The sequence below is a fragment of the Mauremys mutica genome, chromosome 12, assembly GCF_020497125.1.
Source record: "Mauremys mutica isolate MM-2020 ecotype Southern chromosome 12, ASM2049712v1, whole genome shotgun sequence".
NCBI lineage: Eukaryota > Metazoa > Chordata > Testudines > Geoemydidae > Mauremys > Mauremys mutica.
The window spans coordinates 74,520,416-74,534,337 of NC_059083.1; the positions used below are offsets into that span (position 1 = coordinate 74,520,416).

At 47.5% G+C, this 13,922-nt stretch overlaps 1 protein-coding gene across 6 annotated transcripts in view; it reads left to right on the forward strand.

Moving 5' to 3' along the window:
• Positions 1-13,922, forward strand: part of RHBDL3 (rhomboid like 3) — a 118,954-nt gene that overhangs the window by 57,996 nt on the left and 47,036 nt on the right. For 5 of the 6 annotated variants that reach the window (XM_044983727.1, XM_044983724.1, XM_044983726.1 and 2 more), the window contains one exon: positions 2,352-2,510. In XM_044983727.1, coding sequence (XP_044839662.1) covers positions 2,352-2,510 — 159 coding nt within the window. Of the gene's footprint in view, positions 1-1,833; positions 1,889-2,351; positions 2,511-13,922 lie in introns of those variants that run through there. The other variant, XM_044983728.1, reaches the window with a different exon arrangement.

Genomic DNA, 13,922 nt, shown 5'->3' on the forward strand with positions numbered 1-13,922 from the left:
ACTGTGTCAGTGTTGTCCTGCTAACGGACGGACGAAGGAGATTCTCCTTTGGCTGTTACAGAAGAGTCCTGTACTTTTTAGAATAGGAGTGTCTGCGTTCAATCCCTGCTGTTGCTGTAAAGCTACAGATGATCATGGGGTGCATCCTGGTAATAACTGAGAAACCTTAGGCAGCCAAAGATTTCTTACACTATTATCTTGCGATTCACCCTTAATTTTTGTTAATGACATTGTAAATCTTAAGGTTTGCAATGCTTCCAGTCCCATCTCCTCAGGATAAGTGATTGGCTTGAGGCAGACCATGTGAGCTCAGACCTGTACTAATGAATGAACTGAGACCGATAATCTCTCTCTTACTCTCTGTAGAGTCACTTGAGAACACTATTTTTTTCATAGAGTTTTCTAGGCCAAAAGGGACCTTTTGATCACCTTGTCTGACCTGTAAAACACAGGCCATAAAACCTCACCCATTATTTCTTGTAGCAAACCCCTAACTTTTGGTTGAGCTAGTCAGCAGTTCTCAAACTTCATTGCACCGTGAGCCACTTCTGACAACAAAAATTATTACATGACCCCAGAAGTGGGGACCGAAGCCTGAGCCCTGCCCAAGTCCTGCCACTCAGGGCTGAATGACTCCGGGCATCAGCTTCAGCCCAGGGCAGTGAGGCTCAGGCATCGGCTTTGGGCCTGGGGTGTTGGCTTCAGCCCCAGGCCCCAGCAAGTCTAACGCCAGTCCGAGTGACCCCATTAAAATGGGAGTCGTGACCCACTTCGGGGTCCCCAGTTTGAGTACCGCTGAGCTAGATCATAACTTTTAGAAAGACATCCAGTCTTGATTTAAAGACGTCAGGTGATGGAGAACACACCACCGTCTTAGGTACATTGTTCCGATGGTTGATTGCCTTCATTGTTAAAAAAGTGCCACCTCTTTCTCGTCTCAATTTGTCTAGTTTCAGGATCATGTTATGCCTTCGTCTGCTAGATTAAAGAGGCCTCTGCTATCAGAAATCTTCTGATGTAGTTACCGAGAGGCTGTGATCAAGTCACCTCTTAACTTTTTCTTGGAGAGATTAGATTGAATTTCTTAAGTCTCTCAGTGTAAGGCAGATTTTCCAGCCCTTGAATCATTTTTGTTCTCTGCTCATCCAGATCTGTTTGTTATCGTTGAGCGTGGTTTTCAATGGCTACTCTGTTCCACTCCCAGGGACGCGCCCACGTTTCAGGGGTGGGTGATGTGGGTAATATTTTTCAAGCGGTGCAAGATCGTTTAGGGTGAAAGTGATCAACAAGAAATGCAAGCTGTGTAGTTCTTTGCCCAGTATTTGACAGGATAAGGAATCTGAAAATCTGCATAAGCCATCTGGCTGCCTGCCTGACAGGAGCAAGTGTTGACAGTTAGTTTTAACTTTACAAATAAAAGCATGAACAGAAACGACCACTCAATTAAATGCATCTACTGGCCAAATAGAGCAGTACCTGCTGAGACTGGGTGTGTTGTGTTTACTTCGAAATGCAGATGCCAAGAGAGATCTGTGGATGTGTAGGACAAGGCAAAGGCTGTAGGTAAAAGGAGCTTGAATGAAGAGGCTGATGGGAACATTAATTGGACACATTTGCTCACTGAACTAGATCAGAATGAAAAGGGGGTTGTGGTACCTGAATACAGAGCTCATTCAGGGAGGTTCCTTTGTCCTCATAACCCCTCTTGCCTTGCAGTTGGGATTTGGAATTAACTTTAGAACGCAGACGTTAGCAACCCTGCAGGTATTAGAGTTTTGGGGTTATGTCTCTGTTTGCTGGCAGTTTTGGCTTGGTCTCCATTCACAAGGGCAGTGCCCCTCCTCATTTCTAGCTAGTCGAGTTTTCACGTGTCCTGATCACAGATGAGGTGATCATACCAAGCTACCAGCAACCAAAGACTTAAGGCTGCTCCCTAGGGAAATGCAGAGGTTTTCTTTCCTGCCCACTGATCTGTTCTCCTCATACTCTCCCCTTCATGTTTACCTGGAGCATCCTTCCCTATCTCAGGCAGACATAACCTTGGCATTCTCCAGCCCAGAGGCTACATCCAAGACAGTGTCCCCACAGCTACTATAACTGGTTGTCTGGTACTGATTGGATGGTGGTAGAAGAATTCTCTCCGTCCCTTGGAGCAGAGACCTGTGCATCCCACAATGCTACCAGCAAAAGTGATAAAATTGTGATGGCTTGCATGGCAACATGGCACTCAGCAGCAATGCTGCTGCCATCCCTGCTGGGCCTGCGGCTGAGGCTGAACCCTTAGGAGGTCAGCATTGTAGGTGTTGTGTAATGCTGAGGAAATAATTCTTGCTTTGTTTTCTCCCTCTCAGTTTGACCCCGAGAGCACTGGCTACATCAGCACTGAGAAATTCCGAAACCTCCTCCAAAGACACGGCTCTGAGCTGGACCCACACAAACTGGAGGTTCTCTTGGCCTTGGCAGACAATAATTCAGATGGGAAGATCTGTTACCAGGACTTCGTCAACCTGGTAAGTGAGCCACCAGGAGGAGCAGATCTCAGTCCTAGACGTTGGCTTTGCTTCTGACGTAAAATGTTAAGCAAAGAGGAGCAGCCGTTCCGTTTCTAGCAAAGATTTGCTGGGTCCCTCCGCAAACTCTGGGTGGGGTTTTCAAAAGCGCTCAGTGGTAGCTGAGCTCTGAAGTTGATGGTAAAGCTCCCATCAACTTTAATGGAAACAAAGTTAGGCCAGTGCCGGGCACTTCTGAAAATCCCCCGCTGTGTGTGTTTTAAAGGAGTTAGAAGGTGCTCCCCTTGGAACATTCCTTCCCCTCCATCTGCACTTTTAGCTTTCAGATGTTCGGGAGGGTTGGCAGCCTGTCGGGAGTTTCACACTTTCAGGGGAAGCACAGAAGCCAACAACTCTCAGCGTTTGCTTAGGTGAGATAGTTGACCAGGCTGCTTGGGTTCTGATGAGACAGGCTGCAGGGCTGCATGTTTGCAATAAACTCTTGTGGGACTGATTTCCAGACTCGAAACTGCCAGTCGGGACTGCTCATGGTGACCTGTTGTGCAGGATGGCGAATAATTAAAGAAAAAAAGGTTCTTTTTTATTTCAGATATCCCCAGCCCTAGGATTTCCTCTCTCCGCCTAGGTGTCTGTGAGCGGAAATCGTGATTGTCCCAATTGGATGCCGAGGGCTTTTGTCAGCCATACCCCATGGGCCCTGAAAACTGATCGTGTGGTTCCATTCCCACTGCAGAGGGGCCTGGGACATGGGTAACATTTTCAAAAGTGACCTAGGCTGTGTCTGCAGCTGAGGTGTGATTGGAGCATGGGTAAGTTCACCTGCGCAGGTAACAATAGTATCATAGACGTGGCAGCCTGAGCTTCAGCGTGGGCTGGCAACCTGACTAGAACCTGTGGGGAGCCTGGGGATGTACTCAGGTAGCCTCTGCTGAAGCCTGAACTGCAATGTCTTCATTACTTCTGTTACCTAATTAAAGCTAGCCTGCATACGCCTACCCATACTACAATACACCTTCCCTTGCTGTGTAGACACACCCGTAGGCACTTGGGACCCTGAGTTCCATTGACGTTCAGTGAGGTCTAGGCATCTACGTCATTTTTGAAAATAGGATTTAGGTTTCTATGTCATCTGGGCACTTCTGAAAATGTTACCCTTTATTTCTGTCTCACTTGCTGGCCTCTGGCTATGGGATCTGTTTGTGACCAGGGTCACACAGGCAGTGCTAGAAATAGTCTCGTGCTCCATAAACAGCTACTGCTGTGAAAACAAGTGGAAGAAACTGTGTTTTTTGACAAGCTGGTTCCCACCGCTCAGCTCTCATCTGCCCATGTGCACAGAGAGACCTGCCTTCTTAGGCAAACTGCCCCTCCCGGGGGTTCTCGGCTGACAGTAAAGATTCTCCTTTTAATTTCTGTCGTGCACTCTCAGTCTCTCTCGACATGTCAGTCAATATACTGCATGATGTGTTTTGTGCAAAGGTAGATTTCTCTCTGGGTAGCTGTAGGTATAGGAATCTCACACGCTATAAAAAAAATTCTAAGCCTGTGTGGATCCCATCTGACCAAAGAATGTTGCTAATGAGGCACTGAGCAGTAATAATTCTCCAGCGTAGGAACTGGCGTAAACTGTGAAAATGACCAGTGCGGCTGCCTGATGTTAAAATAAAACCAGCAAGCAACCCAACCAGGGGGAGACGGGCCAGCCCAGACTCTGAAGCTGAAACCGGCAGCTGTCCTGGTCCACCCAGGCCTAGGTTAAAAGCTACTGTGAGGTTTGCTATCTGTGCATCTGTGCCTCCTGGTGTCGGGTACGAGCCCCTTTATACCAGTTGAGCCCTGAGGAAATAGGACATCTCCTTTTATCGCAGCTAGGGCTGGGGCACGTTTCCTGTGTCGCCTGCTCATCAGGAAACCTCCATCCACAATTCCTCCAATTCCCACCACAAACACACTCACTAGTTTCACTAGCTCTGGCTACGTTACACATTCTGCCCTGCTTCCACCATCACCGCCTGCTTGGACTCTCTCTTCCCCTCCGCCTCCTCTCCTGACAGCAGCAGCAGTGTGGAGAACATGGCGGGTGGCAAAGATGGGATGCACTGACTATAGGTGTTGCAGCCGAATGGTGAGGGGGAAGAGGCAGGTTAGGGCATGGGCTGGCACACAATGAAGCCAGTGGCAAGCTCTCATTTACTCCATTGGTGCAGGGGTGAAGAGCTTGGATCCTGCACCATTGAAGTGTTGCCACTGACTCCAAAAGGTGCAATCCTGCTCCCATTATCTCTTTGTGCTCTGGTTTCCCCATCAGTAACATAGGAGTAATAGTGCGCTCCTGCCTCACCTTAGTGATGCCTGTTAAAATGCCTTGGAGGCCCTGCTCAAAGGTGCTACATGGTCCTGCTGCAGAGTGGGACTGTTGTTAGGGGACGTTTCTCTTGGCCCACCAGCAATCCCTCCATTTTATTACTTACCTGTTGTTTTCTCAGTTTAGGCTGCAGGCTCCCTCTGTGTATCCTGTAGTGCCTGAGTTCAGTAAATACGGGAAAAGCATACCAGCATTGAGCTATCAGGCATCCAGTTCATACCCTCGGCTGTGGGTGAGCAGGGGGGGTGAAATTACCTTAGGATGAGGCACTGAAATAGATCTGTTGGGTTTAATCATGCCGTCTTAGCAGCTCCTTGTGTGGTTTTATGTACACCGTGAAATGCAGCAGCAATAAAACTGAATGTTGTGGGTTTGATGAGTGACCACCTATCCCCACCACCTGAAGGCTCATGGATGGAGTGGTCAGTAATACCCCATGTTCCATGGTAAATGATAATACTTCACACCCGTATACAGTTTCATGTGTTCAAAGTTCTGTGCGAGCATTTTACTACTTAAGCCACACAACACCTTTTTGGGGGCAAGTATCATTAAACTCCTTTTATAGATGGAGAGAAAGTGAGGCAGAGAGGTGAAGTAACTTGCCCAAGGCCACACAGTGAATTGTTGTTAGCGGTGGGATTAGAACCTGACTACCAACCAGCATGCTTAGTCCATCCAGACACAAAGCAAATGTGATTGATGGAGCTAGCACTAGGAGTCTGGAGAACTCTGGAGAACCCATCACCCACTGGAGAGCCGTTTTTCTTATTATCAAGGAAAACCTGGCATGGCACCAAGAATTATGCCAATGAGCGCTTTATCATACACGTTCCATTTTAGCTATTTGTAGACAGATAGTACCTGCGTTGAAGTCCTTGCATGTAAGTGTCCTTGTAGTCCATTAAAGTACTTTGAAGTCTAGACTGGATACAGTTGTTGCAGTCTTGTGTAGGGAATTACTCACAGCACTGAAGACTGGTGCAGTAATAAGTAAATACCTTGTGTTGGGTAATGAGCAAAAAGCAGAGGTATTTTATTTTCGTCTGAGGATTGATTTTCCTATTTCTGTGGATTAGTTAGTGTGATGAATTGATCTGCTTTCAAAGATTGTGGTGATGAATCTGGGGGGAGGGAAACATAGATCATCTGTTATACACATCACCGCCGGGACTTTGAGTGTGGCTGGGTGTTTTTTCTATCAATATTTATGAGTGAACACTCTGAACTGTTAAAACATTATTGATTCGTTTCTTGTGGGGCCTCCCAAACAAATCCACGTTACTGTAACTTTATTAGCAGCAAGAGCCAGAGCCAAAATGGCACTAACAGAGCTCTAGTCACAGGTGGGGCAGGTTTCAGGGGCCATGTCTGATGTGGTTGCTAATGTAGGGAATGAAGAAGGATGGAGATCCCTGGGTTCCTGCGTGTCACAAAAGCAGCTCCCAGGTTTCTTCACAAACTTTGCCCACAGGGAGGTTGGGCTGGTGTGACACTTGCTGTCACTTGGAGTCTGAAAGTCAAATAAAAAGCCCCTCAGACAAGAAGTCGAGCACTGGGCTGGGGATCAGGAGACCTGGGTTCTATTCCCAGCTCTGCCATTGCAACTTTGGCCCATCTTTTCCACCCCGCTGTGTTTCTCCTGCTGTCCTCTGTGTGTCTGGTCTCTGTAGATCGTCAGTTCTAAGTGCCCAGCACAGTGGAGCCTCGATCTATGTTGGCAGTGACACAAAACATAAACAATCAGAAATCAGGGATCTGTTTATCTTGATGGGCTGTAACAGAGCCCGGGTATGCACTTATGGCCTGATACCGAGAGGTGCTAGACACCTGCAGCTTTCACAGACCACGGCAGCAGCTCAGTACATGGGGCTCCCAGGGCTGCCAGACTCCCTGCTGCAGAGCCAGGAACTGAGTCCAAGTTAGAGACTGGGCTTCCTGGCTCTGTGGCAGGAAGCTTGGAAGCTCTGGTGTCTCTGACTCTGGGGCACTCTTCATGGTGGGGCCACATACCCCAGAAGCCCAGGCTCCACGGAAGCCCACCGTGCAGTCTGGCAGGAAACCCGTCTGTGGTTTGTCAAACCTGATAAGTTTTCCCAAAATACTTTAGGTCCAAATCTGTATTTTCTGATGAAAACAGGTTTTGTCAGAAAATTCCTGACCCATTCCAGTCCTGGCTGGATTACAGCCTACCTCTCCCCTTACATACCACCTCTCAGATCAGCCAGGCAGCTTCTTCTAATGTCCCCAAGGTTTGGTCTGCAGGGACTAATGGAAGCACTTTTTTGGTGGAGCACCTTCTGCTTTGGAATTTGCTTCACTGGTTGGTCCAGCGAAGCCAAAACTGGCATGACCTTCAGAGCCTGCTTTAAAGCTCATCTTTTAAACTAGACTCTTCCTTGAGAGTGGCAGCTGTATGCTATGGGGTAACCTGGGAGCAGGTTTCACTTGAATTAAGTTGATGTTTGTCAGTGTGTGCGTTTGATGATGGTCAACTGTATTTGTCCCCCTCTAGTGGCTCAACTACATAAAAGCTATCCACCTGCAATTGCTTCCAGCTTCCATGTTAGTTTAAGTGGTAGAGGCCTGCAGTTTGGAGCTACATGTCCTGGGTGCAATCCAGCCAGAGCACCATTACATATGATATATGGGCCCAGAGAAACTAGGATAGTGGCATTATATACATCTTAAAAAAAAATCAAATGCATAATTGAAAAACATGGGTGTCTGTGTAATATGATGGGTGGGCAAATTCTACTAACTTTCATTCATATTCTTTAAACATATTGTTTAAACTTTTTATCCTTTCTGTATTTATTTTCTGGATATATTCTAACAAACAAGCTTTTTGGTTCTGGAATGTTTGTGTAAATAGTGATCTCTAAGCAAATCTTAGAGGATATTCACAAAAAGCCACATTTAGAATTCAGTATCACACTGAAAACTTAGTTATTCATCCAATAAGGGACCATAAATATTACCCACATGCCCTGCTTGAATTTCAAATAGTGAAAACTTGCAACAGTCTGCTTTGGAATAATCTACAGAACCCAAAATTATCCCTAGAAATTATTCAGCAAACAATTCAGAATAATGAATAAATTCTAGAACATTGAAGTCTGCTGATGTAGTTCACAAACAGAGTGAAAATTATCAGGTAAATGAATCATTTTGAATGATTTCTCATCTATATGTATGAGAATCACATTGAGTATGTATAAAACATAATACTGCATCATATACATATTTTATTTATAAAAGAACATGTTTTCAAGAAGCCGCAAAGAACAGCAAAAAGCAATCACAAGTGGCTTTTTCTCTGTCTGAGACACTGGGAAGAAAAGCTGCTTGCTGGGAAAACGAGTATGTATTTTGTATATTTTTGTTATCCGGTTGGTTTTCTCTGGCATAGAGGAGACACTGAAAGTACACAATGAAAGTGCTGGCTGTAAACAAACAGCAACAGCTGCAGGAGTAGATAAAGCCCAAAGCTGTTTAACTAACTTTGCTACCTTCAGAGATGAGATGATCCAGAAAGTAATTACAGCTGAGACCTTATTTACTGGGTTGAACACAACTTGCCTTTGGCAGCCAGAAACCTCGCAGGTCAACTTTTTCACACCGCGTCCTGCGATTCCAACAATGCTGAGCAGCAGGGCTACGGATCCCCGTAGAGATGGAGTCTCTGCTTCCCGGCCAAGCATTCTTTCTTTTCTCTCTGGAAACTTGGGACAGATTTGTTACATCAGACAAACCAGGCAACCTGCGAGCCGCACCAGGTTCCTCCTCAGACATGGCAGCAGAGCCAGGGAGGGAGCAGCCTGGCTTCTGCTATGTTACAAAGTAGAGGAGTGATACAAAGCAACTTGCATATCTTGCATATCATGGGGCCATGACTATCTAAGGAAGGTAATTTCAGCCGAAGGCCTAGTGTGCGCTAGAAAAGCTTTGTTGGGTACAGCTTATACCTGCAGAAGAGTGCTTTTGCGGGTATAGCTCACACCAGTTCCCTGAACAAAATAAGCTGTACTGGTGAAAGCACAACATCACGTGGCTATACCAGCAAGTGTCTGCAGTAGACGTGGCCTTTTCCATCCGTGTCTCTGTGTATTGCATGGGCTAGTAGATAAAGTGCAGGTTTAAAAGTCCAGTGGACTTAGGTTCTAGTCCTTGCTGTGCAAGAAATGGGCAAGTTCCTTCGACTCTCTGGGCCTGATTTCCTGTATGTTAAAGGGAGATGATAGCTACTTACCTCTTCTGTGGCTTGCTTAACACTAGTAACTACTGGCTGAGATCCTCCAGTGGAAGATGTGGCAGAAATACCAGATATTGTTTCATTGTGTTGTCCCAGCTCTTTGATGATTATGGAAAGAAGCTGTGTGGAGCAAGGAGGGTTGTGGGCAATAGCTGTCTCTGGAAGGGACTGGCTATTTCAACTCCCTGGGAATGTCAGGCAAGTTCCTAGTAACAGCCCTCGGTGTGATTTACGAAACGCAATACAGTGGGTTCCAAAATAAATAGTTAGCTGTAGCGTTGTAGTAACTTTAAGCTGATGCAGCATCTTTGCTTCGAGCACAATGTATCCACTAATTTAAACCAGATCCTTTGTTGCCCAGGTCTGGGATCAGTGTCCCCAGTTAGTGTCTAGATTTCAGTGGCTTCTCAGAGGAGGCAAAGCCTAGCAAAAGGCATTTTTTTTAACCTTGTGTCAGCTGTACAACAATAATCAAATCACCCTAATCCGAGATTCACAGGTGCCAGCCATAGGTGCTGGAACTGGGGGTGCTGCTGCACCCCCTGGCTTGAAATGGTTTCCATCATTTACAGGGTTTACAGTTTGGTTCAATGGCTCTCAGCATCCCTACTATACAAATTGTTCCAGCACCCCTGGCGCCAGCATGGTTCCTCCTCCAGGGAAACAGCCCAGCAGCCTTCCTGCTCCCCACCCTTTCTCCTCTGAACTGCCCAGGCCATGCACTGGCAGCCTCCAACAGCAACTTGTTCTCTGTGAAAGCAAATAAATAAACCAAGCTGAAAAGGCTGGGTAGCATCTGTGGCCTCTGCTCTTCCTGCTCATGCATGACAGTGACGCATGCCCGGTGGTCATCAGAGAGGGAGAAGGAAAGGCTGGTTTGGGATAGTTCCCTCTTCAATGAAGGGGGGTCGCTGTATCCGAATTTGCTATGAGTAATATACAGAGATCAGGGCCCTAATGGGCTAGGTGCTGTCCATGCATAGTAAGAGAAACCGTCCTTTTCCTGAAGAGCTTCCAGTTTAGACAAGACAGACAAAATGTGGAAGGGGAAAGACAGGTGAAGCAACTCCCCTGAGGTCACACAGTCTAGTTGCTCTAGCAGGCTTTGAGTGCTGTAGAAATAACATTCACTGTCAGACATCCAGCTATGCTTGTACGTGTAAAAAGCCCCAGCCAGAAGGAGAACCGCCCCTAGCTCCTCCAAAATCAATGGAGTTGACATTCTGCTGGCTCCCTGTAGCATCTTCCAGCACTGAGCCACAAGACTTAAGGGTCCTGGCCTAAGTGAGCTGTGGGGGCATCTGAACCAAGGCCCATGGCTGGCTAGATAGTAGAGCAAAATATTTCTGCCTTGGTAGCATTTCACTGCACCCTTCTGCAGGCAGAAATGGAGGGCCAAAATTTGGTTCCTGAAATTTAACCGTTAGTGTGCTTTTTAAAATGTGCTGCTCTGGGCAATCTTATGGAAAAGATCCTATGGAATTTAATAGAAAATAACTATTCTATAGGTTTTATGAATCACCATATAGAATGGAACAGACATCAATAGCCTGGCTATAGAATTTTGTAGGTTTGCTCATAAAACCCATAGAAAAGATCTCTTGAAATACTTAATACTATTTTTTTAAAAAAATGTCATAGGTCTTGTTGGTTCAGGCCTTGATTTAACAAAGCACTCAAGCAGCTATTTGACTGGAACTCAATGATACATAAGCATGTATTTAAAAATAAGCATATGCTTAACTGTTTCCTGGACTGGGGCCGTAATCACTATTAAATTCTATAGGACTTTTTGGTGGATTGGGGAATTTAATGAGGTTTTGTTGGGATCGTTCCCTTTTGGAAAACTCCTGTAAAACTTAGTAAGGATGGAAACCAGTAGCGTTAAACTGAAAATAAAAAATAGAGTTCTATTGAAATGACCCTAAAAACAGATCAAATTGAATAGAGAATTGTGTCCTTTATTGGATTTTTAAAGCAGTCTCTAGAATTTAATGGAAAGTTACATCCTGGTTACAGAATTCTATCGATTGGTTCCAGAGTTCTATAGATAGATGGCTGCTTCTGTGAAATTCTGTCGTGTTTTCCTTTTGGTTTGTAAAAGGCTCTGGGCAGCACGTCGTTTTATAGCCCTTAAAATACATTGTCGTCTTGGAAATTCGTAACCTTTTCCCTCTGCATTTTTTCAGGGTCATGCATTGTTGACAATTGTTCTTTGGACAAAACCTTTTGTTGGCAACTTACGCCACTGAAAGGAATCATAAAAGCAGCCTCTCTGAGCTCTTCTGTTTTCCCCGTCCAGAGATCTTGGCGATAGCTGCTCACCCCCGCTATTAGCTCTGTTGCAAATGAAAAGTTCACATTGTTTTGGTTTCTGAAAGGATTTTTCCAAGTTGAACTTTCCGCATGTTGTTAGTTTTAAAGGGGTGGGACATGGCTCCCGCGGGGGAGTGTTGCAGAGCCAGTAGGCACACATGACACAGGATCCAGGCCGTGCTGAGAATGTCCTGAGAGATGTGGCATGCTCCCCAGCTCCCTGCCTCAAGCCACGCTCTAACTACTAACTGCATGGTCTCCCCCAGTGACTTCTGTCTGACCTGCTTTAGAAGCTTTGTATATATGCACTTATATTTTTCCTAAGATGCTTTCCAAATCACATGGCTAACACCCCCCGCCCCCATTACCCTGGTGGTAGCACATTGCTAAGAACAGGGCTCTGTCCTGCCTAGCTCTGGTAAGCAGTGTGAGTGCTTTCATAGATTTTTTAAGTCCAGAAGGGACTATTAGATCATCTAGTCTGAAGTCCTGCCTAAAACAGACCACAGAATTTAGTCCAGTTACTCCCATATGGAGCCCAATAACTTGTGTTTGACTAAAGCATGTCATCCAGTCAGGCGATGGAGAATCCACCACTTCTCTTGGTAATTTGTTCCCATTGCTAATAATCCCCCCCACCTAAAAATGTGTGCCTTATTTCTAATTTGAGTTTATCTGCCTGTAACTTGCAGCCTTTGTTTTCTTGTTATGCCTTTCTCCACTAGATTAAAGAGGCCTTTGGTAATCCAATATTTTCTCTCTGTTGTGGTATTTGTACTCTGTAATCAAGCCACCTCTTGATCTTCTTTTTGATCAACACCAGGCCAGTTTCCTGGGAATGTTCAGATTGGAAATGGACCAAACCTAGGATCTGAATCCACCCACCCACCTCTGGACCAGTTCAGAGGTGTAGCTTGATTTGCTTTGGTTCCCAAGGGTGTTATTGTGCTCCTGGTTCTATTGGTGTTAATTGGCGTTTTGCCATTGACTTCAGAGGAGCCAGAATGTCACCCAGCATATGCCTGTGCACAGTAGCCAGGGCTGCCCAGAGAGGGGGCAAATGGAGCAATTTGCCCTGGGCCCCACAGGGGCCCTGCGAGCCCTGGGCAAGAACCTCTTCCCTGGCTACTCACCCGGTGGCAGTCTGGGTCTTCAGCGGCAGGTCCTTCAGTGTTGCCGAAGACGCGGAGTGAGTGAAGGACCCGCCGCGGAAGAGTCGAAACGAGTGAAGGACCCGCTGCCACCACAGACTCGAAGCGCCACCCGGTGATTACAAACGCTGCAGCGTGTGGCGCCCTTTTTTATGTCCGCTCCCCAGCTGTGCCCCTGGCCCCCTGAATCCTCTGGGCGGCCCTGACAGTAGCTTCAGATGAGGGATTTTCTTGAGCATTGCAGCAATTGTTTGGGGCAAGCAGGGTTCAGTTGTGAGCAACATTAAAGTGAGGTGTCTGTAAAGGGATGAGGTGAGGCATTTTATAGGAGTTCTGCTTTTGGCTGTAGAATACAGCTTTCTGTGTGTTGGTTGGTTTGTTTTTCTGTGCTTCTAGCTTTCTTTTTTACCTTACAGAAGGCCTGCCCGTGGGGGGAGGGGGGCAAAGAGGGCAATTGCCCAGGGGCCCAGGTGATTTAAAAGGGTCCAGGGGCCCCTGGTCACCACCACCAGCAGCGCAGCAGAGCTAAGGCAGGCTTCCTGCCCGCCCTCACTTCGCACCACTCCCAGAAGCAGCCGGAAGCAACCGGAACGGCCCGGAAGGGAGGGGGTCTCCACGTGCCGCTGGCCCAACGCCAACTCCGCAGCTCCCATTGGCTGGGAACTGCGGCCAGTGGGAGCTGCCGGGGCGGTGCCTGCAGGCAGCAGTGCACGGAGACCCTCTGAGTCCCCCGCCTAGGAGCTGCTGCCAGAGGGGTGTGCCGGTCGCTTTCGGGAGCTGCCCAAGATAAGCACTGACCTCCTCCTGACCTCAAACCCCTGCCCCAGCCTAGAGCCTGCACCTCGCACCCAAACTCCCTCCCAGAGCCCGCACCCCTTACCCCCTCCTGCACCCAAACTCCCTCCCAGAGCCCGCACCCCCTCCTACACCCAAGTTCCCTCCCAGAGCCTGCACCTTCTCCTACACTCCAACCCCGTGCCCCAGTCTGGTGAAAGTGAGGGAGGGAGGGGAGAGCGAGCGACAGAGGGAGGGGGGATGGAGTGAGCAGGGGCAGGGCCTTGGTGAAGGGGCGGGACAGGGGTGTGGCCTCAAGGAAGGGGCGGGGCAAGGGTCTTTGGGTTTGCGTGATTAGACAGTCGGCACCCCTACCGGGCGGGCATATGAAAGCCCTGGCGGCACTGGAAGAGCAAACCCAGCAGGGCAGCCGGCAGCTCGCTGGACACCAGCCAGCACAGGCGCAGCACTGCCCAAATGTCAGGCAGACCACGTCCACACAGGTGTGGCTTGTGTGTACATGGGGGCCCATTGACTGTTCTGCCCTGGAA